Source organism: Eleginops maclovinus, chromosome 12 (genome assembly GCF_036324505.1).
Source record: "Eleginops maclovinus isolate JMC-PN-2008 ecotype Puerto Natales chromosome 12, JC_Emac_rtc_rv5, whole genome shotgun sequence".
In the NCBI taxonomy this organism is placed as follows: domain Eukaryota; kingdom Metazoa; phylum Chordata; class Actinopteri; order Perciformes; family Eleginopidae; genus Eleginops; species Eleginops maclovinus.
In genome coordinates this window covers 19,490,577-19,518,501 of record NC_086360.1, presented here as the reverse complement: position 1 = coordinate 19,518,501, position 27,925 = coordinate 19,490,577, and the positions used below count along the sequence as shown (strand labels likewise).

Below are 27,925 nucleotides of genomic sequence, written 5' to 3'. Positions count from 1 at the left end.
ATAGAATATTGTACACTAAAATGGAACATGTATCCTCCATGTGATAATTGCGTTGAGCTTTCTAAATAAAGTTGAAATAAACATATTAAAAAACTTGTGAAACAGCCCATAGAACAATTTTGAATAACAAATAGATTCTTAACTCAAGTATTATTTATTATGATGATTTGATGATTGGGTTTTAATGTACTTTTTTGTGAGTTTTTCATGGGTGTATGCTTTTATGCTTTTTTGGTGAGCCCCTGACTTGGGACAATTATTATGCAATTCATTAATTAAAACCTTTAGGTAAAAGGTGAATAAAAACGTTTGTGGCAACAGTTTGTCTAAAACAACTAACCAGGTAAAGACATTGCATTCCTTTTGATGTAATGCCCCTTTTTCCTGTTTTAACAACTGCTCCTTTAATCTTAACAAATGTATACGTTTTAAACTGTAGACGCCTCACAATTAACTTTATTAGTGTTGTGAATAGGAGCCAAAGATAACCTGAGCATTTCTCAAACGAAGAAGTGCAAATTAGTCAGTCAACAGCAATCTATTTATCCAAAAAGTCCAGTCATCCATCCAAGTGCTGCTTCTTGTTGTCATTTATTTTGTAGTTAGAGACGGGAAGTTGCCCGTGTTACTGCCTCTGTGCTGACAGCGGTCCGGAGGATACGCATATTCTCAGATTTAAGGGGGGAGGTTTGGAGCACCCAGGACTCTCGTTGTTCAACATCATTTCTCCGCCAGGAATCGTGAAAATACTTTTTAGAGATTCATTTAAGTACCAGTTTTTTGTAGAAAGTAACTACAGCTGACTTTTTGTCTTCGTTTTTTTTGTTACAGTGATTTAAACAACTTTACGGGGGTGAGGCGACCTCATTTCATCGCGTAAGAAACATTTTGGGATAAAGGGACTATACCGAACCGCACGGGCTTCACTCAGCGTATTTGTCTCAGTTTAAAGGTGTGCGTTAGAAGAAAAAAGTTAATCGAGGAAACGCAGACACATTTTCGTAACATTGTTTCGGAATTTTTTTCCGCTCTGTTGATTATTTGCGTTTTCAGAGTTTGGGACGCACATATTCTCTGTTTTCCTTCGCACAAAAATATGCGCGAATGTTTTAACAACACATCGATATCTTGGAGGTAGAGAGTCTCGGTAACGCTCCACGCATTAAAGTCTGGATATACTGTTTTTTGGGAAGTTTTTCTGCATCAAATCTCAGCTCCGGAGTCTTCCTTGTCTGCCCAACACTGGCTGTTTCACAGCCCCCCGCCAGTAAGGTGAGTTGGTGTCTTATTATCCCTCCAAGCTTTGATTTTACTTCACTACTCTGGATGTTAACAGCTACATGTTTGCTGCTGTTCCACTTTGTGCTCATTGTATTTTCTTGAGGAACTGCTTGTCTAAAAAGTGCGGGTCTCACATTGACAAGCAGTGACTTTATAGGCCTAAAACCACGTTTTATATATACAAATATAGTTGAGTGCGGGAAAATAGAAACTCTGTCTGTGTTTGTATGTTTTTTGGCTTTTTTGAGAGATGTTTAAGACCCAGTTTCATGCACACCTCATTCACATCCACGCTTAAAATATACAGGGGACAAACAGTAAAGCCCAAACGTTGCCTGCAGTCTTGCTAGTTTTCTATCTAAAGACCCAGTAGGCGCCTTTAATCAGACGGGATAGTTTACACGAATAACCCACTCTAAGGGTAAAACCTAGAAAGCCATTTTTCAAAATGCTCAAACAACAGTTTGGCTTCATTCAGAACTTTTCTTTCTTTTTATTTCTGCACACTTACTTGTGGTCCTTGCCACATTATTCATACTTATTCAAGCCTTTAGCCCTGTCCTATTCATCTTAAAGGCTTGTCAACATGACCAAACATAACAAGAAAAGTTCAATTAACGTCTTGCTCTTTCTCTCCTTTCAAATCATTGGACAGCTTACTTATTGCAAAATGCAGTTAAGTAACTAACATCTTTAAACTCTCAGAGGACGGCTATCATTACTACATCTGTCATGAAGTGTGGGTCTGTAGCGGCCGGCCTGATGTTATGTAAAGCTCTAAATGTTATGATATGAAGGGAGAAGGAGAAGATGGATGGTTTAGAAAAGCAGCATGTGCACAGGGAGTTCACCATGAGGAAAAAAGGTTTTCTCCTGAACCATATAATGGGAAGTGAGGAATCGTCCTGCCCTTTAATTTACTAGGCTGCTCGCCTGAGTTATTTGGACTCCAACTTTAGGATTGTGTTAATTACAACAAAATCCATGAAGAAATGTTTCCTTACGGCTTCTGTAGAGCGTACATTTACTATTACTACTACTAGAAAGTAACCATTACTGAGTCATCCCTTTGGGTAGACGTTTTAAGATGTTTTCAAGATGGTGGAGGCACATTTAATTCTGTGCTTTCAGTTTTTGGGAGCTTTTATGCAGATTGTATTCCAGATAAAGCGTGTGCATGTCCGTAACAGCTCCAGTGTTAGAGTTGTGTTTCCAGATTTACCTCTCTTGGGAAAACATACACATTCATGCATACTGAGAGACTTTGGCTGCAACCAAATGGCAGCGTGTCGGATGGCCTGATGTTGATAGTCTTTGCATTTGAGTATAATCTCATGACACCTGATCTCCCCCAATGGCACACTGGTGGAAAACCACTGATTCAGATTGTGAGGCTGTAGAGAAAACCCCCAGAAGTGTCTTGTTTTTGTGAAAACAGTAGCCTGGGGGAGATGGTCTGATGCTCTTGCGTCCACTGAGCTGCAGACTGGTTGTTTGGCTGGGAGTGCAGGGGGCTCCAGAATCTGGGAGCTGAGGAATTTTATGCATGGATGGCGGTGAACAGTAATTATGGTGCGGGCCATGTTATGGGTTAGGCCTGTAACCTTTGTCTTTGTATAATGAGAGAAGCTAAATGTGTCTTGCATGTTCTAATCTGATTAGTTGAACCGCCTTTTATTTGCCAGCTTTTCACTGAAGTGTTACCATCTCTGAAGAGCTCACAAAAACAAGTGTGATTTTTCTCAAACATGTGATTTTGTACACCATTCGTTATGCAGTGAATAGTCCTAATCCTTCAATAGGCAGGATTTTTTTCTGAGCAGTCACTGTTCATTAGCTACACATCATTCTCAGTTGTATGCACTTTTTGAATCCTTTTGTTTTATACATTTAAAAGCAAAACATTTTTCAGCATACTGAAATATCTTAGGCACAACACTCAAAATCTATTTTTCATTCTATCCCAAAACTACACTAAACAAAAATGAAAAGGCTTAAAAAATTGGAAAACAAAATGACTGTGCATCTTTAAAAAGAGCAGTCAAACACTGAATCCATGCATATATTCTAGCGCTATATGAATGTTATGTATTAATGATTAGGCTTGGTGTATTTCGGTTTATGTCTACAGTCCCTTATGGGTTTTCTGTTTTTGTCTGAAAACAAGTGTGGTTTTACTGAAGACTGTTTAATCCATCAAAACCAGTTGATTTGTTTACTGGTTTGATTACCAGGCAAAAGTAATTATTGCCAGACAGATTATTTAAGGCCAATATTAATATTTGCGAACAGCACTCTTTCACATGTTTGATTTGAACAGGATTTTACAGTTGAAACTATGTGACAATTACACAGTTTCCTAATGGCCTTAAAGCTAATTTGGGATTCCTGTGCTGCACTTATCGTCCGACCAATCCGCTATGTCTGCAATTAGCTCAAATCGGGCCTGGGTAATACATCAGTCAAGCTCTTTTTTTTATCTGAATAAAGACTACACTAAAACATAGAAATTCAGCACATTCATTTTGCTGATATTAATATCTATAGTTAGTCAAAATCAGTCTGTTTACTCAACTACTGCCAAGTTCAAGATGAGCGTGCCCCGTGTGTGGATAGTAAAGACACACTGTTGTTTAACTCTTGGTCCCATGGGAAAAGAAGATGACAAAGTGTGGTGTCATGGTTTGAAGAAGCTATTTCCTCCACTCTCAATTATTGACGGTGTTCGTGGTGACGAGGGCCAAGGGGAGCGCGGTGCGGTTCCTTCTGTCTGCCGTCAGAAGCACTTGTTTTTTTTTTGGAGCTTTCCCAAAACACTGACTCACTGCTTACAGAGCCGCAATGACCAAGCTTCTTTATCCCCCTCGGACCCCCCTGACCCAGCTCAGCTGCTGGAACACTAGACCATTCTTGGAAAGTGAAATTGAATTGGTTTTGAGGAGAACACAATGTCTGTTTCAGTGATGAACACTCACACAAGCGATTACCTCTTAAAGGAAACCACAGCTGCATCTGAACATGAGTTTGTGTGAAATCCTCCACCGAGTTGGGATTTCTCTCACCCAGATGTTGCTATGATATTTCAGTTATGACTCCATTGACTTGGAGCTGGGCAATAGAAAGACATTATACAACAGGGTACCAATGTTGAAGGGTTGACAATTGATGCCCTCACAATATATGGACACAGTGGGATAGTTGATAAATAATATGAATATAATGATAATGCGGGTTAAAGGCAAATCATATAACGATTACACCAGTCTGGTAAACCCAGAAAAAAGACTTTTGATGGTACTGTATCAGAAATCTAAGACAATATCTAGTCTCGCATCACGATATCAATATAATATCGATGTGGTTCCCAGCCCTATGTTGGTTTGTACGTTCTTCATTGATGAGCATGAGTTTTGGCTTGACTTGGGTAAAAAACTGCATTAGTTTTACCTTACAAGTCATGGTAGCAAATGGTTGAATGGGAGGCGGGGGTCACTTGGAGCTTGGGGACCTAAACCAACTGTTAGGTGATAGATCTCTCAGCGTGGAAATGATGGCCCAGCACGGTTTCTCTCTACAAGGGTGTCACATAACAGGCTGTAGTTTTTTCGGTCTTTAAACAAATTCCTCAAGGGGGGGGTTATGGGGGTCCGGGCCAAGTGTTAATCTCTTTGGCCAGATGCTATAGAGGTGATGATGCAAGCAGATGTGTGGCGCACATCAGCCCTGTTTTAGAGTGTACTGTACGTCTTCTCAAGCCCAACAATGGTCTAGTAGCAGAAACAAAAACGTTTTACGTCGTGGTGGTAGGACAGTCTTTATGAGATCATACTATAGTGACTTTGTAGTCTTAAAAAAAGAGTTCTTAAAGTTGGGTGTGTTCTAAATTATACTTACATTTTGGGAATAGTAACATCATAATGTTAGAAAGTGTCTTCTCCTGGCTCTTTCCAGACTGTTCTAACGTCACCCACCTAGTCATGATTTCCCCATTACTAATGATTCTTTATTAAGAATCTCATTTAAATACTTTGTCCAAGCACCAATAATCAACCCCACAATATCTTAGGAATATATTTATAAAATTCCTCCTTATTGCCTAGCCTTAATACCAACATTATCTGTTTTTTCTTTGGCATAATCACTCAAAAACTTTAATATGTGAAATAATAAAATATATCCTGGTGGCCCACTTAAAAACGTTGTTAGGACCTAAATCATTTAAGAAAAAAGCATGGAATAAGTTGCCATGAGCACTTAACTTTTTGGTACTTTTACTTTGCCTTGAAAAGTTATACCAGTCCTGTGAAAACAACATGCTGAAATCCTCTGAACTGAGCTAGATGCATCCAGTTTTGTTTGTTGGAGCTATCAGAGCGAGGCTGGTGCTCTGCAGCTTCTTATCAGTGTTCTTGTACATGCAAGCCTTAATGCCCACCTCAAACCTTGGAAAGAAACAGAATATCCCCTTCTTCTTGATAACGGAGGAATTTCCATGTCAACAACAATATAGATGTCCATTCATTTGTAAAAATATACATTATTTATTATAAGAGTCACAGATTTTCCATTCGTGCATAGCAAAGTTTATTTTCTTCAAGCAAATATAAGCAAATTTGTCTGAAAAGGTGTGGCCCAAACCTATTTTCAGCAATTGTTTGCTTTTAACCCATGAGGCTGCTTTCTCTCGTGGTCACGCATTAATTTTGTTTTTATTACTTTTTTTTTAGCGTAGCACTGTGAATGACCCGCTGCTGATGCCCCAACGGTCTGAATGGAGTTCCAGTTGCAGAAAAGCCAACAGTTGTAGCTCCCTCAGCAGGATGCTGATGAGACCGAGTATACTTCTGAGTCTGGTTTTACTCTCCCAAGTTTTACGGACCCAGTGCCGGCCTGCCAACACTGATGAAGGTAAGATGTCTTATTTGTACATTGCCTTTTTCTGCTTCTGCTTGTAGTATTACTTAGAAAACATGCAACTGTTTTAACTTTAAGTCTGACTTATCTCGACTCCCGCCTTGAGAAACAGTCCGCTGATAATCTAAGCTTTGTTCTTTGTACAGGAATGTAACCCTAACACACTCCAGGCTTTGCTGAAATCTGTCCTTTGTAGCGTCAGTGTTTCCTTCACCACCCCCAGTCGGATATTTGAGTGCCTTTTAACTGCGTCAGATTTTTGTACAACCATGTTTCAAACTATGAGGAACACCCTTTTCTATTTTTCCTGCATTACTAAACCAGAGCATCAAATAAATGGGTTTATCTTTAAGACTGAACTCTTGGTCTAATGATTTTATTTTTTCATGATCTGGACAGTACAACTTTAAGATGTCCTATAAAGAATTTAGCCCGGTCTCTCTGTTACACAAGTTCTGAAAAGGGGAAAGAGTCACTGAAATCGAATCCTTAAAAATGTGACTCTTGGATTCAGTCCAGCAGTGTAATAGCTGCCTGGACTTGTGGGTAGATGGGTTTGTGTGTTTACTCGTTGCAGTCGGAAGTGGGGAGCTGCAAAAGAATATGATAAAACCCCGCATTATAATTAGAGTAATTAAGCAAGAGGGTCTCTCTTGGGCTGTAAGGCCTAAAATAAACTTGGCGCGGCTGTGTTTAAGCCAACAGTGGGACAGGGAGGAGTAAATGACTCCCATCTGTAGCCTGAGGGCAGCCCCGCTACCTTCCCTGCTCCTCTCCTCCTTTGTAATGAAAAGGTATTTGTTGTCACTGAGAGAGCAGTTAACTGCCAGGGAAACCATAAATTATCCAGTTTTTGAAAAAAGGAAAGAAGATGCTACTTTGAGCCCTCCCTTATCCTGAAGGATAGGGTTTCTGAGGGGAATGTTTGTCTTCTAAGGTGAGCCATAAATCGTCTTCAGGGTGGGGGAAGTCTGATGCATTTACACTCCACCCAGTTCTTAATCACCAAATGGCCAGGTACTATCTATGCGCCTCTGTGCTTTTTCACTCCTGCTCCCCCACCGACCACCCCCCCCCCCCGCTGTGTGACGGATGGCTTCAGCTGTCGACAAACAATCACAGCAGAAGCATTTGGTTGCATTCCTTTTGTCTTGGTTTGGGGAAACAAAACAGTTGTATGGAGATGGTCATGTATTATGCGTGCTTCTTTGTTTGTATTGGGGTCTTTTTTGTTTTTTACTGTTCACATAAGAAAAGAATATTCCCTGAACAAATTCATTTCATTACATTTCTTCAGCGGCCACATGGACAGCCATTCAAATGATTACAACATTTTAAAAGCTATTCTCAGTGAGATCATTCAGAGTGCTTTTGTCTTCAGTATATCTTTGGTTTAAAGTAAAATGTGAGACTTTCTTTTTGGCGTCCCAGAGGATTTCTTCATTGCTGTCAGTGTAGATGAGCTACTGGCCCTTTAGTGGCTCGGCTCTTAAAATCTGAAGCTGCCACAGTCCTGAGAAAGACTTTTCAGACAGAGATGGGGGGGCCCAAAGGAGTTTAAACTCTGCTGAATCTCAGAGAGAAGATGAAAACAAGTGGACTGACTTTAAAGTTGACACCAGATTAATTCACTTTTCCCCTGAAGGCATTAATTTCCACTCAAGGATAACACACTGCTCGTTATCTGTCAGGGAGAATTATATCGTAATAGTGGCATAAATCAAATTCAATGCCCTATCGTTTCTGTGAAATGTGTAACATTTGTGAACTCAAAATTCAAAAAAGGTGTAAATGTGATAAATGGGGGAAAGCAAGAACATGTGGAGACCATGTTTCACAAAAAACTGTTTAATGGATAACGGTTGAGCAGTGAACATGAACGTTGAAGCTTGTAAAGAATGAGCAGATTCTGTAAATAAATAGAAATGTTAAGAGGAACTTCTTGAAAAAGCTTAGACAATGCCATTGTTTATCAGTTTTCCTAATAATTACACTAGAAACCATCTGGTTAGGAAAGAAGTTCATTTGTTGCAAGAGTGTAATGATTATTTTGGTCTAAATTGTTTTCTCCAAACCATTTTTATTGGTGTTTTTTTTAAATGTCTGTGCCTGTGTGGTTTCTTAGATAAACCTGCAGCAGAGCAGACCACACTAATGGTAGTTATAAAACTGGATCTACATGAAGTTTAATTATTTTAAAAGATCCTCCCTTTCCTGTGTTTGTCCATTAGGGCCACAATGTGAGGCTTAATGTAGCAGAACTCTTTTGAATGACACTGGAACAACTTTGCACTGCACAGTAATCCTTGTAGCTCCCAAGTGTTAATCCATGCTGATTGTCAGCGGCTCATTTAGGAGTGAAAAGGTCCTCCACTGGAGTGCTTTCAGGAGGGACTCGCTCAGTGCTTTTTTTTGGGAGCTTGCTAATAAGCATTGTCCTATTCTTTTACTTCCTGCCAGTCCTGCCTTTTGTCTCTTATCAATCCCCGCTGCACGTCACCCACCCCTTCACTTTGCTGTGGTCAAGTCAGCAGAGGGAACTTGCTGTGGCCATTTTCCTCTGTGTGCCACAGCAGAGCCTCAACCAGACTTTACTGCATTCAACCATCACTGCAGAGAGCAGGAAATCCCAGAAGTCATTCACGCGGCATATTGCTTCCTATCTCGTAGCCAGAGAAGGTTCCATAGACTGGCGCCAACTCTTTAGTTGGTCTTGAATTGACAGACTAGTGAGCCTTTTCCCCCCTTTAGTTTAAAAAAAAAACCCAAACCCTCTTCTTCACTAAATTCCTTTCATGATTTATGTCATTAGGCTGATTTTAAATGATGTCAATCAATTTCCCCCCACCCCCAAATGGTTGTAAGAACACTTTCCAGTTGGGTTGCTTTCAGAAAATATGGTGCTTAATCCATTTTAATCCAATCATAGCGGCAGGAGGATTAAGTGAGATGAAACATCCTTAAAGTCAAAGGAAATGCTGGAAACTTGGCACCTACCTCTGCGCGAGGAGTTGAAAATGAATTTACTGTGAGTGTGTTGCTATTTGTTAGTAGGGTTGTCAGAAAGCAATATATATTTTGTGATTTATTGTATTGATTTTCAAAGACGCCTTTGATTTTAAGTTCAAATGCTACGATAAGTGATGAACAATGGTTAGTTTGTGTTTTGGTTTAAACTTAATTGAGATGTTCATTATACTGTGGAAGTTTTCCTCAAAAAAAATGGCTAAATATTACTTTCTTTACATCGTACAGGGAATCGTATTCCATGTTATATGATGCCTATTAAGTCCGCCTCTTGGAAATACTCACCCCCATCTGTTAGTATAATATTTATACACTGAGTTAATCATAAACATAGTAGCTGTGTCTTTTCTTTTTAACGGTAGTAGGGTTAATTTGACAACATGTGTTATGTCTTACTTCAGTTTTAAAAGTATGTTGTCACAGAAGCACAAATGCTCCTGACCGTGGCCTACAATGAAGCAACAGGCACATTTCACAGCTTTTATGGGCGTTTTATGATGTCTGCGGCCAGATTAACAGCTGGGATGTTGACACAGTCTTATCAGTGGCATCTCCATGTAGAGCAGGCTGGGACAGAAACATTCCCCCCCCTTCCATCACACACACACACAGACACACACACACACACACACACACACACACACACACACACACACACGCATACAATCCCGTAAAGAAGGGTTGTGTTTAAAGCTGTGTCCTGGTTAGACAGAGCATCACTAAATGCCTCTTCTGCTTTCCCCCCTTTGGTTTTGTTTTTGAGGAGAAAGTTGATCCTACCCCCTGGCCCCTTTTCCTGCTGGGATTAAGGGCCTGTCAGACATATGTGATCCAGGAAATACCTTTACTAGGCCCAAGTGGGGTCACCATAGCAACTGGCACTAGAACCTGCCGCTGCAGGCCCTCACTCGCTTGCTTGCTCGCTCGCTCCCGTGCACATGCTCACTGCTCACTCTCCCCGCTCCCTCTTCCCCTGTATTGTTCGGAGGCCTTTGTTGTGATGGTAGGAGGGATTAGGCAGGTTTACTGATGTTGTTCTTAGGTTATGCTACATAGATGCACTTCCTGTTGTACGGAAGTGCGTGTACAAACACTGTGTACTTTGAGAACCATTCAGAATGATCACGTTATGCTTTGACATTGGGTTATCTAGTTCCAATTTTTCTTGCTCTAATGCCGGGGGGTCTATGTAGGTAATGGGAAAAGAGGACAAGTAAAAGGATTTCACATTATAGTTCTGCCACAGGGGATTACTTTGTGGTGATAAAACAACAAGTAGAGCTAAAACGATTAGTTGACAAGCAAATAATCGACCACTATTTTGATAACCGATATCATTTAAGGCGCTAAACTTTATACATTATTTGGATCAAGCTTTTTTTCTATGGAGGTTTTGCTTTTTTTCTTCCGTTTTCCTCATTACTTTTGCAAAAGGCAAACAAATGTTGGTATTTGCATCATAAAACAATCAAGAGAACACAATTTGAAGGTAAATGCCTCCAAATTTTAAACTATGCAGGAATATTGCCTGTGAAAAAATGTGTTTCATACCCAATTTTGTTTTAGCGCATTAAGGGCATTTTTAGAACAACTAGGGAATTTGTAAATTCTGTGACTTTATTTAATCTTTTTAGTTTCGAATACTTTCCTTAAAATGATAGTTTGTTGCAGCCTTACATTTGTTTTTTTGCCATGGATGTATGAACCTAGAGCAAGAATGTGAAGCAAGTTGTCCAGTGACAATCTTTACCTTTTGCATCTAGACAAACAACACTATTGTGATGGACAACGCGTCAGCCTAATTGGATTACCCCCCTCGCGGACTATGTAGTCATTTAGCACAGGGGGGCTCAGGTGTCTCGCTCCGTGACGCGTCCCCTCTCTTCAATCCTCATAATTGAATTTCACCTTCCTTTCCCAAGTAGCTCCTTGTCTGCCTGACGATAGGGCCGTAACTAATTTTGGATATGATTTAATTTAAGGGAGAGGTAAGAGGCGTGGTTTGCTGGGAGGAAATCATGGAAGGACTTTTCTGCTGTCCCCGTTTTGTGATTGAAGTACTTTTTGAAGCATCTACAGTACAGCCCCATTTTGTGCACCCTCTAGTTACTAGATATTGCTGGTTATACTATTTTGAAATTAAAACTGCTTTATGTACTCATGGAGCCCTGATTGTGTTTCTAATGACATGACATTACTGAGATTTTAATAACTAACTAAGCCACATCCTGCTTTTCCCCCTTCAGTCTCTGTGGAAACGCAAACGAAGCTGTTCACGCTCTACCTCGGGGATCGTCTGGATATGAGTTGCTCTGCCAAAGACTCCCTGCATGCAGTCAACTGGACCAAGGACCATGTGGCTGTGTTGGACGGAGAACACACACGCATCCGCAACGGCCAGCTGGAAATCGAGACTGTGGAGCTGACGGACTCTGGTCTGTATGCCTGCATCACCTTCGGCAACCACAGCGTCTACTTCAACGTCACAGGTAAATCTCAGATACTGAATTGCAGCAGATTTGGTCTATTTTAATCACTGAAAGCTAAGTACATCTCCACAGTGTAAGAGTACGGAATTAAAAATGAAAGGAGGCAGTGAAATACTTGGTGATGTACATCTTTATAGATTCATCCCTCAGAAAATACTGGCGATAAAACTGTATGAATAAAATAAAAACAGTGACATTTTTTCAATGTGTGTATATATATGTATCCTTGCTTAAACGGAAAAAAACCGACTGAAATGTTGTATTTGTTGTTTTACGGCGGTATTGTATTACTGTCTGTATAAATGGAATTGTACATTTTATGTTTCACTAGTTGATACCCTGGCCTCACCTGAGGATGACGATGAAGATGAAGAGTCTTCCTCTGAGGAAGCCAAACTGTTGGGCAGTCAAAAGCTTCTGCGTAAGTGTGCTCATCTCTTCAGCTTACTAATGCCTCTGCAACAAAGGCTGGCCCTGACTCACAGGGTTGTGAGTAATTGTCATGAATGGTCAGTGATTTGAAAGCTTTATGATTCAATTATGGGTCTGCCATGTGTGTGTGGGTCACACTCGAGTGAATGATTTTTCAGTGAATCACAGGGTTTTCACCACCTCGGTGACAGCTTTTACATGAGGGATGTCCCTGCGGTGACTAACCGTGGTTAACCTTAGATGACTTCCAATTTGTTCTTAGAGTAATTAAGACACTTGGGCTTCATCATCTGGCCCCTGCTGCCCACTCTGCCCACAGAGAGTCCAGCAGCTGCCAAGCATGGCTAGCATGCCAACCTTTACTTTTACACTCTGACTCCCAGAGCTTTATCTCCCCCTTAAACATACACAAAATCACTTTACTCAGCCAAGCCACACACTTTCAAGAAAGTTTTTCTTTGTTCATGTTTATTTTTAATTAGGGAAAGGAATCTTGCTCACTGTGACTATAATTTAAGAACATGCATTATGTAATACATGCTTCCAGTTGCTCTCGCTAAACCAAGTCTGGTTTGTGGTGGGAGTAGGCCAAAAAAGATGGTCCAGACATTCCTCATTGCTTTTTATCCTCTTTTCAGGGTTAGCCCAGCTACTGATGCACCGGTCTACCTTGAGGTTGCCCTCAGTTTGGTTAAGCTTACTAGGATATATTGCAGTTTGGAGCGAGTAAAACTTACCGAAACATGTGCAACATTCACTTCACTGTTTCACTTTCTCTGAAATGCAAAGAGGCGTTATTGGCATGACCATGGAGTATTGACAAAAGCACATTGTATGGTGTAAGGTGGTACAGTTTTTAAAATTCAAAACGTTAAGTTCACGAATATCTCTCTCTATCAATTAATCTAAGACAGACAGACAGACAGACAGACAGACAGGCAACCCTGGGACCAATTTGCCTTTGGAGATCCGTCAATAAAGCTATTACCGCCCGATGAAACGGAGCTTGAGGTTTAGGGTACTTACAATGAGTTTTCAAATTTAGTTTAGTATTTCTTTAAATGCACACTTAACACATGCTTGTATTTATAACTTGGGTATTTTTCTATTTTTAGCAATGGCTCCACAATGGGCTCATCCAGAGAAAATGGAGAAAAAGCTTCACGCTGTCCCAGCAAGTAAGACGGTGAAGTTTCGGTGCCAGGCCAGCGGTAACCCAAATCCCACCCTGAAATGGTACAAGAATGGCAAGGAGTTCAAGAGAGACCATCGCATTGGAGGCTTCAAGGTAAACGAGTACACAGATATTTTTAGAAGCATTTTCTTAACAGCTTATTCTTAGCAACACTACATCCTCCTTAGCATTTCTTATTGAATCACTCCAAGCTTGTTCACTACCAGTGGAGATGTGTCAGTGATCTCACCCCCACATTAGATCACTACCGCCCCTCCCCTGGAATAAGAAGCACTTCCTGCAAGTGAAAAGCAGAGGCAAGTGTCACATTTGACCTGAGAAACAATGCAAGATGAAACCTAATGCCACAAAAAGGGATGTCAAGGCAGAGGTATAATACCTCCAGGTGGGCAATCCTAGCCATTCGTGTGGTGGAACATAACATTGGCTGTCCTCATTGTGGGAATCGGGACGTTTCTGTAATTTCACCGATGCAGCAGTAAATCTACTAATATGAGGGCTGGGTTTTGTTCTGGTCCCTGTGTCCAAACCTTGACTTTAAAACTAATCCCTGAACCATACCCTTTTTTGACACCAATTCTATGAATCCATACCACTTACTGTAAATATCGCGTATACTATCATAACTCAACTAACTGCCATTTCCTGGCAAGCTGTATTCAAACGCGTCACCATCTGCTGATACAGTAAAGTTATAATAGTTGATAAGACAGTTTACTGTTGTCTCTGGATTTACTTAGCAGAGGTGTGGCAGGTGATGGATCCGGATCTGTTTTACACCCCCATTTACTGGCTATGGCATGCTGAGGCTCCAGAGACTTTAAATAATATATCTGTTTTTAAAGGATTTTGGAGGCTTGAATGCCATGTATCATTTCCTGTTTGGCACAAGGAGGTTAGTCAGTGATATAATTCACAATTTTATCAAATAACATTTCACAGTTTTATTATTCGCTCTGTGCAGAATAGTTCATGCAGTTGAAACACATCTAAAGAGATGCATCCACATTACATTACCCTACTTTTATTTTATCCTAAGCAACTAACAATGGGTGCAATCAATTATAAAGACACAAATCAAGAACTGCAGAAATAATTATCATCTTAAAATATGGCAAACTAATATTATGATATGTACTTATATTAACAAGTCTATCAAGCAAAAATTTAATAAAACTGATTATTTATTGAAACATATCACATAATTCAAAACTGAGGACTTTTTTTGTTCAATGATTTTTATTTTGAGCTTTATTTAAAAACCCCAGGAGGGGCCCCGGCCGTGGCGCAACTGGCTGGGGCACCTGCACCGTACGCCGGCGACCCGGGTTCGATTCCCGACCCGTGGTCTTTTCCGGATTCCACCCCGACTCTCTCTCCCACCCCCCTGTCACTCTCCACTGTCCCATCCGATTAAAGGCAAAAAGCGCCCAAAAAATAACGTTAAAAACAAAATAAAAATAAATAAAAAACCCCAGGAGGAACTTTTTGATAAAAAAAAGGGTATTTGGTAAAACCTTAGTCATGATGTCATAGGATGCTGTAAAAATTGTGTTTAATGTACCTTTTTTATATCGGCTTCTCTACGATTAGCTGCGTTCAGTTGCCCACAGGTGTGGGATGTATGTGCATGTTTTGTACAAAAACACCCCCCTCCTTCCCTGCATCTGCTCTTCCCATCAAGGTGTACACTAGTCCAGCCCTGTCTGGTGCTTCCAGCCCATCTCCCTCCCCAGCTGGGACACATTTAGGAGTTTCCTCCCAGCTGCCTGCTCCCCTTGTCCCCACCCAGCCAGGCAGCACACTTAACCATCTGGCTGCTGTTTTTTTTAGCCAAGGTGCAAAGGTCTGCATCAGCGGCCGGGGACGTCTCTCATCCCTCCCACACTCTTGCTTTTATGGCCCGGGCTTCTATTGTTCATATCGTCTGCGTAGAGACGTGCAAGAGGGAGGGAATAATGTCGACCACATGTATATGTAGCCAAGCACAACACATCTGGCAGCAGGCAGCTGGACTCCCTCATCACGTTTTTATCTAAATGAGGGAAACTGTATGGCTCGGTCTTGTGTATATGCATGTTTGATGTTGCCATTGCCTCAGAGGTTCGTTGGCTAATCACACACTGCCGGTCTTGGCAGATTTATGGAAGAAAAACTATAACATGTCTTGGAAAAAAGAGCCAGACATCAGGCGCTAATAAGACAAGTTGGGGCAGATGTATATAAAACATGTACCCATTTTCCTCTGCTCTTTGTAAGGTAGGACAAAGATCTGCTGTTTGTAACATAGGCCGGTGTCACAGGAAGAGGGAGTAGTGTGTTATCTTGTTATCATCACATCACACATCATTGACCTTGTTAGCCGCTGCTTTGAACCAAACTAAATTTGATTTACGACAATTCATATTGGGTGAAAGCAGATGCTGGGAACACGAGTTCTTTTAAGTTTTTAATGTAAAACGCAGAATTGCAGTATAGTTTCATCTCTTTGGGCTTGCTGCTGACCTCATTTACGTTATTTCAATTTAAGTTGACCTTAAGTACTGATTGTACAATACTCTGTGTAAATAGCTGGGATATCCCCTGTTCTGTTTAATACCATAAACTGTATGTTTGGATACTGAGTCACTTTGAGCAGCAGTCCTATCTGTACTGTTTTGGTTGTCAAAGTGCTGTTTATACACCAGTCACTATAACCTCTGCTTTTTCCAAACGTTTAGGTCCGAGATCATGTGTGGACCATCATCATGGAGTCTGTAGTTCCCTCTGACAAGGGAAACTACACCTGTGTGGTGGAAAACCAGTACGGCAGCATCAATCACACCTACCAGCTTGACGTAGTCGGTAAGTGTGAACTGTAATCAGGTTGTCTGTATTTTAAAACCCTGATCAATAAATCTTTAACATGGCTTAGTCACCTGTTGAATATTAATGAGAGTCCAGAGTGGGGGAGTAAATCCTTCAGTAGCTTCCGATTTGATTACATTTTGATTGATTTGGTTTATTGGGGTCACGCTTTGATTGAAATCCCCTGTCCACTGTGTAAAGATGTTGTCCAAAAATATGGTATAGGAGCAGAGGAAAGTGTGTTAAGGATGTTTTTTAATTGTTATATGATTGCATATTAATATTTCTTCATGCTAAACTAAACATATTTTGCTTAAAAGTCTTTAGAATTTCTAAATTCTCACTTACTTTGAGAATAAGAAATTCAAGTCACACTAAAAATAAAACTGCTGCCTGATACATACAGGAACATGGTGGGCTTAGGCTTGTTTATAAGGAATAATAAAAGGAGTTAGCCTATTTCACAAATAGACGACAGAACACTTTCACCATACGTTTTTTAAGATGTATTATTTAAAAAGAAAAAGGCTTAGTGTCGCCCCAATTCCAACATGAATCCAGTTTTCCCCAAACCCTTTCTTTAAGTAATGTTGGATAATACCTCCAATATCTCAAGAATACCTTATTAACCGACCAGTTGTGATCCTCATCCCCAAAGAGGGTTGGGTTTGACTGTATCCCTCTCAGCCCTTTAATAAATAAAGCCTGTGCACCAGTGATGGATCTGTGTAGAGTAAAGAAGTGATTACTCCCCTAAGACCAGCCCTGTGACTCACACTCACACCACTGGTTCTATAAATCTCGGCCTCACTTCCTCCGTCACCGCTGTCCCTGGGCTCGACCTCAGTCCATGTTTAGACCCTTATGAGCAGAGATCGCGCGTCAGTGAGAGGAGGGTTTTTTCATAAGTGCTTGCTAAGTACCCATGAATGTCTTGATGAGAAAAGCCTGCACAGTTGACATCCTGCCAGATTCTTGGCTAGTGAGTTTACTTTGGAGAGTTATCAGTCATCAAAATGGAGCCGCAGGAACTTTAAGTTTTTCAGTAACAGCTCCAGATCAGATACTCAACTTCCATGTATTGTGGCCAACTCCTAATAATTACCCCGGCAGCGAATAGCGGAGTTAATAGCTGCTTTTATTCTCCATGTATGAAATGATTGTCTGTAATTTACATAGTATCAGTTTAAATTATACAGACCACGTTGTTTGCCGTCTGCCCCGGCCCTTTCCCGTAACAAACCATTGCTTTTATTCGGCCTGTGTTTGATGATCAGTCAGCTGTGTGTACTTTTTCAGTGATTGCCCGTGTTTGTCTTTAATATTGCTCGGTTGCTCGCCAAGCTTCTTCTGGACTAACGTTCGTGTATGTTTGTGTTGCAGAGCGCTCTCCCCACAGGCCCATCCTGCAGGCCGGCCTGCCCGCTAACCGCACCGCCGTGGTGGGCAGCGACGTTGAGTTTGAGTGCAAAGTGTTCAGCGACCCTCAGCCTCACATCCAGTGGCTGAAGCACATCGAGCTCAACGGGAGCAGAGTCGGTTCTGATGGATTACCGTATGTCCGTGTGCTCAAGGTAGGAACTTCCCCTTATCACTCTTGCAGCAACAAGCCACTATAAACTACTCTTTCGAATGCTTCTTTATATATTGACCTTTATTGCTATGCCACTTTTTCTTAGCTACTACTTCCTGTAAAAGAGGTTCAATGTGAATCATATGGAATATACAGGACTCCTGCAGATCATTATACAAGTCTTAAAAGGCATTCAATGTGTTTAAAAAATAGCCCTTAATTATGGGAAAATAAGTCTAAAGAGCAACCTTTCAAAGCTCTTAAAAACAGTGTGAAAGGCAGTGGAGCTAAATCTTTTTTTTCCCTGATATACACATTTAAAATCTATAAATTATAGGTAACATCCATTTTTTTTTTCTTGTATAATTCACTACATGCTCAAGAATTGGCTTCACGCAGATCAGGATAGCAAAAACCAGCAATACTAATGTTTCATTTATTATTTTAGTGTTGTTTACTGTGATGCCCTACATTTGGGTGTTCAAATTCTATGACATATTTGAAAGAAAATGATTGCTTTTCTATCTTTGAAAGCTGGTATTACATCTTATTGAGAGTGGCTTAAATCAGTAGGAACTGAATTATGAACTGTATCTTGCTATTGAATCTCTGCACATAACTCACACGACTTTTCCTGATTTCTTTACAGTCATTTGATTTTCTGTGATGCACATGACATGTTTTTATTTCCAGCATTCTGGGGTCAATAGCTCGGACGCTCAGGTGCTGACCCTCTACAATGTGACTGAGGAGGAGAGCGGAGAGTATATTTGTAAAGTGTCCAATTATATAGGAGAGGCCAATCAGTCGGCCTGGCTGACTGTCACCAGATATGAGCCCACAGGTAACCACCGCGCAGCCGCAGCACAGGGACGACACAGTGGACCACCTGGATAAACTAGGGCCGTATAACTCGAGACAACCTCAGCTGTTTCTCTCCTCCCTCCCTCCCTCCGTCTCTCCCTCCCTCTCTCCTGCCCCAGTGCTCCTGACTGTAAATGACGCTATGGAAAATTCCCAGCAGAACAGTTGAAAGTGTTTAGTCTTGGGTTTATGTTGGAACGGTTTCCATTCCTGCCCCATGCCTGTGCCGTGCCCTCCTAATAAGGGCCTCTCTTGCCATCTTCTTCTATTACTCTCGCTCCCTTGCCCTTCAAAGTCCACTGTGCACAGCTCACAGGCTCTCTCTCGCTCTCTCTCTCTCTCTATCCTTTTTGTTTTTTTCCAGCTGTCCTCCTTCTGCTTACCTATGTTCCCCAGACCTCCTGTTTTATCTGATGCTTACATAGTTTGTAGAGTTGTGAGTGTGCCCTGTTCTGCTGCGGAGTTTTCCATGTTGCCCATCTCTTGCATGTAGAGATGAGACTGAGGTATTTGATGTGGTGATGGGGTGGCCCAGTTCAGGAGTCAACCTAACCCTCTCCTCCACTAACAGAAACGGGAGTCCTCTGCAGGGGCTCCCTGTGGTACTTTGTGGGCAGATGGTGTTGGATCGAGGAGGAGAACACTCCTCCATCCCCTTTCTCTTTCAGAATCCTTTACTCATGGTTACCTTTCCCCTCTTGGGCCTCTTGTTGGGTCTGCTTCCTTTGTTATTTTCTAGACCGCTGGCCTTAACACCACGGACAAGGAAATGGAAATCCTCCAACTGAGAAATGTGTCTTTTGATGACGCTGGGGAGTACACCTGCTTGGCGGGCAATTCTATCGGGTTCTCTCATCACTCTGCATGGTTGACCGTTTTTGAAGGTATCAGTGGTTCTGTCTCTCTCCTATATTATTCCGTTACTTCCCTTTTCCAACTCCAGCCTGGCTTTCCACCTTTACATTGGCCAGAAAAGAGCCTCTGACTCTATTTCTGTAGAAAAATGTAAGAGGAAGCCAGGGCGAGTTACAAATACTAAAACCTTCTCTGTCCTCAGCATGGCCCCTGCTCCATCTAAACTCTCTAGATGGGAGAGTATGGGCCATGCTTTACTGTTTCTTTAATCAAATCAGCAAATGCCAAACAACCCCAAAAGCTGTCTTCTACCTGGTCTACCATGAAAAAAGGCCAGTGGTATCTTAAAGTATAATTAATGGTCTCAGCCAGGTAGAATTTCACTTTTATGGAGCGGTTGTTTGGCAGCTCTGATCAGATTTCACTTTGAACTGTCTCTACCGTTCTGCTCTTTAACTGGTGATTGCGCTCAATTTGTTGTAAAGGTGATTTTCTTTGACAAGTGCTACAAATGACATGTATTGCTTATGTCATTTCCTGCTGTGAGCACAGCGGCTGGCTTTGATAATTGGCCCGCAGTAGTGGATGTGTGTCTCATTCCTGAGGGTTGGAATGGGCATTTGTCCAATTATCAAGCTGCTTGTCAGTCAGCCTCTTCACACAAGTGCAGCTCACTTGCTGGTGTTGGTTGGGGGTGTAACGGTGTACTTCAGTCGGTACGGCACCCTTGGTTTGGGATTCTTTGTTCAACATGCACAAATTAGTCGTATTTGATCATCTTTAAATAAAGATAAAGTTTAATACTTTTAAGTGGTAATTCTTTCTGCAATTGGGGGGTTATTATTAATCCAAACGTTTCATTATTATTTTTCATACACAGCCCTGCATTTTTGCCAAGTTCTGGGCATTTTAAACTAAACACGTAAAGCTATCCAATAAATACAATATGATAATAAGGCATATTGTATTTATGTATTTGTTTGTTCAGTAAATGATATATATGTTTCTAAAAAGTATTAAGCAATATGCCAGACTGTAGTGGGCAGTCGTTAACTTTAAAATACATTGATTTTAAATTAAACACGAATAAAGAAAATGCATTATATTTAGTCATTATTCATCTCAACAGGATTTAACACCGTCAGTAGAACAAAATCAGACTCGATACATTTTGATATCTAGCTTTTGATCGGAAAACAACCATCCTAAGCCAAGGTGACCACCAAACTATTTCACTTTTTTACTGAAATCTGAAATCCTTTACACCCCTAAAAATTGGTATGATAAACGTTGGTGTTTTCACTGAACGGGAGGAAAAAAACAAGATCTGATTTGGACAGTTTCTTTATAAGTAGAAGCATTTATTTGTTGCATTTGCACACTTAAATGTTGTTTTCTTTAAAAAAAAATGAAAATGAAAAACACAGTTTTTTATTACCAGCACCAACACACAACCTGTTATAATGGCATTACAAGTCAAGTCAGTATTGTACATTTTAATTTAGCTAGTTTAGTTAGATAAACACTTAAATGCTGTATTAAGCGTATGCTTTTTTGATATTCTGCTTTTAGACCTACAGGTAGACAGGTCTTGAGAAGTAGGCTATGTTTATGAAGTAGAAATAATGTTTTAAATCATTGTGTTTGAAGTCTTGATACCCTGTATAAAAGTCAGATCCTTTGCGCACTGTTTTTGTGACCATCTAAATAAAATGCTTTGTTAATTTTGGTCATCTGGGTTTGTCCCAAGTGTTTCCAATTGATCTCAATGATCTTTAAAGTGAAATGTGAAGCCTCATGCTTCAACGAAATGATCATTTTTGCTCCAATGACTCATTTTTGTCTTAAGAGTCTGTGTCAAAGGCTCTGATTTTTAGACAGTGTATGCGCTGTGTGTTTTTTTGTGTGTGTGTTTGTTTGGGTGTGCAGTTTGATTTATTTGCGTTGCAGTGTGCTTGAAGCATGGGTATGTTTGGTGTGATTGGTTTTATAAAGTTAGACACTTTCTGTAGGGTTGGGCAATATGTAGGAAATCAAATATTACCATGTTTCTGATAAATTACACCAATCGATATTGTAGGGTTGACTTTTATTGCTTTAAAAAAATAAATACACAATTTAAATTGTTCATGTATAATCAATGTTAATGTGGATTTAATGGCCAATGATAAAACAGAAACACCATTTTGGAAAATTCGGAAAACTATACTAATTTACTTTAATGCAGCCATTAAACCATGAAAAAGGCACTTATCAGAAATCTTAAACGTTATCTAATCTCATATAATATTATTGATATATTACCCAGCCCTACTTCTGTGGTAGTTTGATTTTATGGATGGAAGCTGACCCCCTCCCTGCTCCTGTCACCCTGCGCTCCCCCCTTCTAGCTGTCCCGCACTATCCTCCAGCAAGTCACACCTACCTGGAGGTGGTCATCTACTGCGTGGGCTTCTTCTTTATCGCTGTCATGATTGCCATCGCGATCATCGTCAAGATCCGCACCTCCTCAAAGAAGAGCGACTTCAACAGTCAGCTGGCCGTCCACAAGCTGGCCAAAAGCATCCCGCTGCGCAGACAGGTAACAGAAAGTAGATAGGGGGTTTGGAATATTTACAACTTTTCTTCTTCTCTTTCTCACTACATGCCAGTTAATCCATTTTTTGGGAGATTAAAAGCATTAAAATGTATTTAAGCTCTTCTGCACATTTACAGAGTTTCTGTTTATACTAACAAAAAACTGAAAGCATGCATTTAAAGAGCTTTCAGGTTCATTGTAGCTCTTCGAGTTCTCAGGTAAGTCATCGTGGAGTATTTCTCTCCGTTGGTGTAGTACACTTGAGTGGTTTGTGTTGTTGTTGTAATATGGTCCTACATACAAATTATAGGAATTACTCTCTAGAAAGGACAGGATGATGTAGGATCCCTCACTGGACTTACTTTCTAAATCTCAGTTATGGTTTGAGAAGCCTTGTTTTGCAGTGCATTTCAGGATTAAGCTTGTAAGAAAGAATAAACATTACGTTGCTATTATGATTTATATTATTGTGCTTTATTTATGCAGGGGGACATTATGATTCATTACCCCCTTATTAAAGTTGTTTCCAGTACAGGTCAAATGTCATTTTAAGAGTATTAAACATATTTCAAGGGTAATAATGATAATATAAATATCATTGAAAAATATAATGTTTAGATTGTCCCATGCCTACTATGCATGTTATTTTTCTTTACTGCTGCTTTATTTTTGCCCTAGTGTGAACTATATAAGATCTTGCCACTGGTGTCTGTTTCACTACGAGAGGAGTAATTTTAGTCTTTTTTCATCAGGTGTCTGTAGACTCGAGCTCCTCCATCCACTCTGGAGTGATGCTGGTTCGTCCCTCCCGCCTCTCCTCCAGCGGATCCCCAATGCTGCCCGGGGTGTCAGAGTACGAACTGCCACAGGATCCTCGCTGGGAGCTTCTGCGGGATAGGTATGTCCTACAAAAAAAAATAATCCTGTGAAACTAGTAAATAGACTTTCAGAAAGCACAGTAACACACACTAAAGATTCATAGTTATACTCCGTTGACTATCCCTGTCTCTTTTCCCCCTTCTCAGACTTGTTCTTGGGAAGCCTCTGGGGGAAGGCTGCTTCGGTCAGGTGGTGATGGGAGAGGCGCTCGGTCTGGACAAAGAAAAGCCAAACCGTCAGACCAAGGTTGCGGTCAAAATGTTGAAATGTAAGTTTGGTGTTGTTCAAATCAGTAGGCTTGGATATACAGTTACTAAAACGAATAAGATCAGCCGCAATAAGATGTTTAGAAAGGAAAGATCTTTGGTTTATAGTAATAGAACTTGGCAGAAGCCTAAAGCCCAAGCTCCAGGGAAAAGAAAACACCCAAACTGTGATGAAGAGATACTGGGAGACATCTGCACTGGATTGAAGCCACTGTGCAAATGAGCAGAGGAGAGTAAACATTTATGAGAGCCCTTGACATCCCATATAAAACAGTGTTCATTAAACTGCACAGAGGAGTGACGATGTAGGGAAAGTAGCATTTATTGTCTCCTACTCTTAAGTGCCTTTCCTCAGGGAGCATTCTCCAAGACAGTTAGCCAAACTCTGCAAGAAATGCAATGTGGTTGTATTTCATTTGCACTGATTATGATGAGGCTTTTTGGAGCCTTTTCACCAACAGCACGCAGACTAATATGATTAACTTCTCTTCCCCTCCAGCTGACGCCACAGAGAAAGACCTGTCAGACCTGATTTCAGAGATGGAGATGATGAAGATCATTGGGAAGCACAAGAATATCATTAATCTGCTGGGAGCCTGCACACAGGATGGTAGGACCAGACAGTCAGGGGTCTGCATCTGACCTACCCTACACACACTCGCACAGCTCTTTCCCGTAGACAATCATGACCCTTACTCTGAGAGAGGAGTAGACCAGCATGAGTAAACTCTCCTGACACCAGCTTCCGAGCTCGCAGTTTGACTCGACTGATGCTGCTGCCATTTCCCTCCAATCATACCTGACGAAAAACCAAAGGAAACTTACTTTTAATGACCCCGCAGTGCACACCGCTCTGGTGCTTTCAAACTGAAACACCAAGCTCTTTACCAAGCAACTCTTTTTAACCTCATCTCTTTTTTCAAAACTGCCAAAAAAACACAGACTATGTTGATTTACTATAACTATAAATTCAGATTTAAGTATTTGTTGTGCAACATTTCTTTCTGTAAATACTCTTAGACCCACCAAAAGCATTATTTTGGTTCCCTTATGATATTTTTTGTTGTGCTGCAATAATCTCTACTTTCACAATAAACACAAATATTTGACTTAATGTTTTATGCATCCGCTCTGTGAGTCGGATCCACTAGAAAATGTCGTATGGCAAACCAACACAAATATAAATTGGCCTCTATTAATAATAATTACATTTCCTCAATTGTTTGTAGGTCCTCTCTACGTGATAGTAGAGTATGCATCCAAGGGCAACTTGAGGGAGTACTTGCGAGCTCGGCGCCCGCCTGGCATGGAGTACTGCTACAACCCGGACCAGGTTCCTGTGGAGAACATGTCTATCAAAGACCTGGTGTCCTGTGCTTACCAAGTGGCCCGAGGAATGGAGTATTTGTCCTCTAAAAAGGTAACTACATAGAACAGCCTACTATTCTGAACTGTTTTATATTAGATTTAAAGATTTAGGTAGAAAAATGTGCATGACTCTCAATAACAAACATTCTTGACATATAATCAAGCTCTGTATTTGAGTGATGTATTCCCAGGACATTGCATCAGTTTTAGTAACATCTATTGTTGTTTGTACAGTGTATCCACAGAGATCTTGCAGCTCGTAATGTTTTGGTAACAGAGGATAGCGTGATGAAAATAGCTGACTTCGGCCTGGCAAGAGATATCCACCACATTGATTACTATAAGAAGACGACCAATGTGAGTATTCCTATGATGAGCTTGAACACATGAAAAAATAAAAAAATCTGTAGACAGCCATAACATGCATATCATTCCACAGGGTCGTTTACCTGTCAAGTGGATGGCTCCTGAGGCTCTGTTTGACCGAATATACACACACCAGAGTGATGTGTGAGTATCACTGATCTATATCGAATCAAGTCATCATAAAATGTGAGGAAAACATTTAGCCGAGCAGAAAGTGTAAACACTCCTGTCTGTTTCTGTTCTGCAGCTGGTCGTTTGGGGTGCTGCTTTGGGAGATCTTCACCCTGGGGGGCTCTCCATATCCCGGGGTCCCAGTGGAGGAGCTGTTCAAGCTGCTGAAGGAAGGCCACCGTATGGACAAGCCCACAACATGCACTCATGAAATGTAAGGAAACACTGCAACCCAAAAATCCAATTGTTCCTCAAACTCTTTTTTCCAGATCAAAAAACACTTTATTTTCTGCCATGACCAGGTCTCGTCTGTGTATTCACCAGACTCACTCTGAACCAGATGTTATCTTTATCAATAGTATAGTTATTTCTCATAGTTGTGCTTTGATTGACAGAAAGTTAACCAATCAACGCCACGAGTTCGAGTCAAGCATATTGCTTTTTTGTCACTTGAAAAACAAAAATGCGAGTGTTTAAAGCCCGGTCACTGCTCTGTCTCATGCTCAGTTGGCATCAACATGTTCATTAGCTGTTTATAGAAACATTCCAGGAGCTTAGCAATGTTATAATGATCCTGCCATTGTTTGTGTGACAACCAATAAAATAAACACTCGCAGGTTGAGTGAGCACCAAATGGAGCATATTGTTTTTAAAACTGTCCTGCTACAGTTCTGTGTCAGATTTATTAACACTACTTGCAAGAATTAAACATTGTTCAACATACAATTTGTATTTATATTTAAAATGTTAAAATGGATATCTTCAACAATTCAAATGAATAAATAGCATTTTAGTTAAGAGGAAAAACATGTATTTTTGGATTTGGCTGTGAACGGTACCCTTAAGGGTATTATAATCTTGACTACTCAATATTGAATCTCTTTATGTCTGCAGGTATATGATGATGAGGGACTGCTGGAATGCTGTGCCCTCTCACAGACCCACATTTAAACAGCTGGTGGAGGACCTGGATCGCTGCTTGGCAATGACAGCCAACCAGGTCAGTTCTCATCTCCTCATCATACATGGATGAAGAAGAAATGTTTTGAAAGTGAAATATTGAATATTCCTCTCTTTGTTGTCTACAGGAGTATCTGGAGCTGTCAGTGCCTCTGGACCAATATTCCCCCAGCTACCCGGACACCCGCAGCTCCACTTGCTCCTCGGGCGAGGACTCCGTCTTCTCCCACGATGCCGGTGCTGAGGAGCCCTGTCTGCCAAAGTTCCCTCCCCACCCGAACGGGGCAGCCATTAAGAAACGCTGATACCTCAACCTCCATTCAGACAAACATTAACATTTCCTCCGCTCCCTGCCTCATGGGGTTGGACTCTTCCCCACATTTCCCAGAGAGGAAGCTAAAAAAAAACTCACTGCTCTGTGAGAAAGGAGCTCGGAGAGAGACACCTCGTAGAACTTGTTGGATCACACGGACTGAGTGAAGTGCAGCCGTTTCCCGGTTCTTGGTGGTGACGATGTTTATGGGGCACTTCGTATTAACGGGACCAGCAGTTTGTCACAGTGCCAGAAAAAAAAAGATAAGACTCACACTCTTCTCTCCACTTTGGGCATTCGACGGGTCAGGAGAATTGAAAGGACTGATTGTCAGGGTTTGTTCGTTTTGTTGTTTTTTTTCTCCCCTCCATGTTTCATCAGTAGTAAAGGACAATATTTTGCTTTTCAGACAAAATCCAGAGAATATACTACCAAGGGACATGCAGCACCGTGGTCCTCTGCATCATTCATTATCTTGTAAATACAGTTACAAAATTATAAATATGAGTATATATTTACATTTTACTTTTATTACCATAATTGATTTATTTCTTTTGTACAAGGTTTGATCCATTTTTTTATATAGTCTGTAGGGGAAGTTGTTACAGGAGAATATCTTTAAATTGCTGAGGATTAAATGGGCAGTTTTGCAGCTTCGATTCCCCTAAATTAACTGCATAATCATCAATGGAGAAAATATATATTGGGTTTTCTATTTTTTAACTGCAAGTGCTTTTCATAACACAAACCTGCAATACAGTGTAACTCAGTGTTTGGGGTTTCTCTCCATCAGAAGAGATAGATTTATAATATCTGTTGTGTGTGTGTGTGTGTGTGTGTGTGTGTGTGTGTGTGTATGTGTGTGTATGCTGGATGTGTGTGGAAAATTGTATCTTGTCTCATTCAAAATTGTTCATTTTACTTCGAGGATGGTCTCAACTGTAAATATTCCTGGTTGTACACCATGCTTGTTAAAATCCAGAGAAATTAGCTTCAGTCAACATCATGCACTTCCACTGTGCATGCCTTCCATGTGATGAACTTGTTTTCTACTGTAAATGCTTTACCAGGAGTTACATTTGCTGCCATATAACTTCTGACGAAGGGTTGCAGAACACGTATGTCATCGTAAAAGGATTACATTAAATAAAAATGCTATCGAAAAACAAACAGCCAAAGCTTTCAGAGTTTGAACTCTACTTCATAAAGAGGTCTATAAATATTGAGATATTCGTGTTTGCGATGTAAATCATGTTTACAGAGATGGAACGATGGTCACTTCAAACCCCCACCCATTTAACACGGGTTGCTGGGGGCTGATTAGATATGATAATGTGCTGCTGACATCAGAAGAAATGTTGGCGAGCGCAGGGAGCCACAGCCGGCAGTAAACATGTAATTTATGGCCGTGGGAATGGCTTGGCAAGTGCTGGTGCTACACTTCCATCGATCAGCCACACCAACCTTGATGCCCGTGTCTGCCTCTGGCTTCCTGCCATTGGTTGATGCATCACCTGGATTGCAGTCTCCACGCAACAGGCTGAAAT

At 40.8% G+C, this 27,925-nt stretch overlaps 1 protein-coding gene across 4 annotated transcripts; it reads left to right on the top strand.

Annotated features, from left to right (window-relative positions):
• The first annotated feature begins 687 nt into the window (after positions 1-687).
• On the top strand, positions 688-27,556 carry fgfr1a (fibroblast growth factor receptor 1a). Of its 4 annotated transcripts, none has more exons than XM_063897176.1 (18): positions 688-1,272; positions 6,009-6,189; positions 11,469-11,711; positions 12,043-12,132; positions 13,259-13,431; positions 16,059-16,182; positions 17,569-17,759; positions 19,362-19,506; positions 21,868-22,058; positions 22,808-22,953; positions 23,081-23,202; positions 23,700-23,810; positions 24,430-24,620; positions 24,803-24,925; positions 25,008-25,078; positions 25,182-25,319; positions 26,000-26,105; positions 26,194-27,556. In XM_063897176.1, the coding sequence occupies exons 2-18, from the start codon at positions 6,036-6,038 to the stop codon at positions 26,368-26,370; spliced, it is 2,496 nt and encodes an 831-aa protein (XP_063753246.1). In that variant the 5' UTR covers positions 688-1,272; positions 6,009-6,035; the 3' UTR covers positions 26,371-27,556. The 4 variants fall into 4 exon arrangements, with proteins under 4 accessions (XP_063753246.1, XP_063753244.1, XP_063753245.1 ...); XM_063897174.1 differs by having other exon boundaries at positions 21,868-22,065; positions 22,809-22,953; XM_063897175.1 differs by lacking the exon at positions 19,362-19,506 and adding an exon at positions 18,452-18,602.
• The last annotated feature ends 369 nt before the right edge of the window (positions 27,557-27,925 follow it).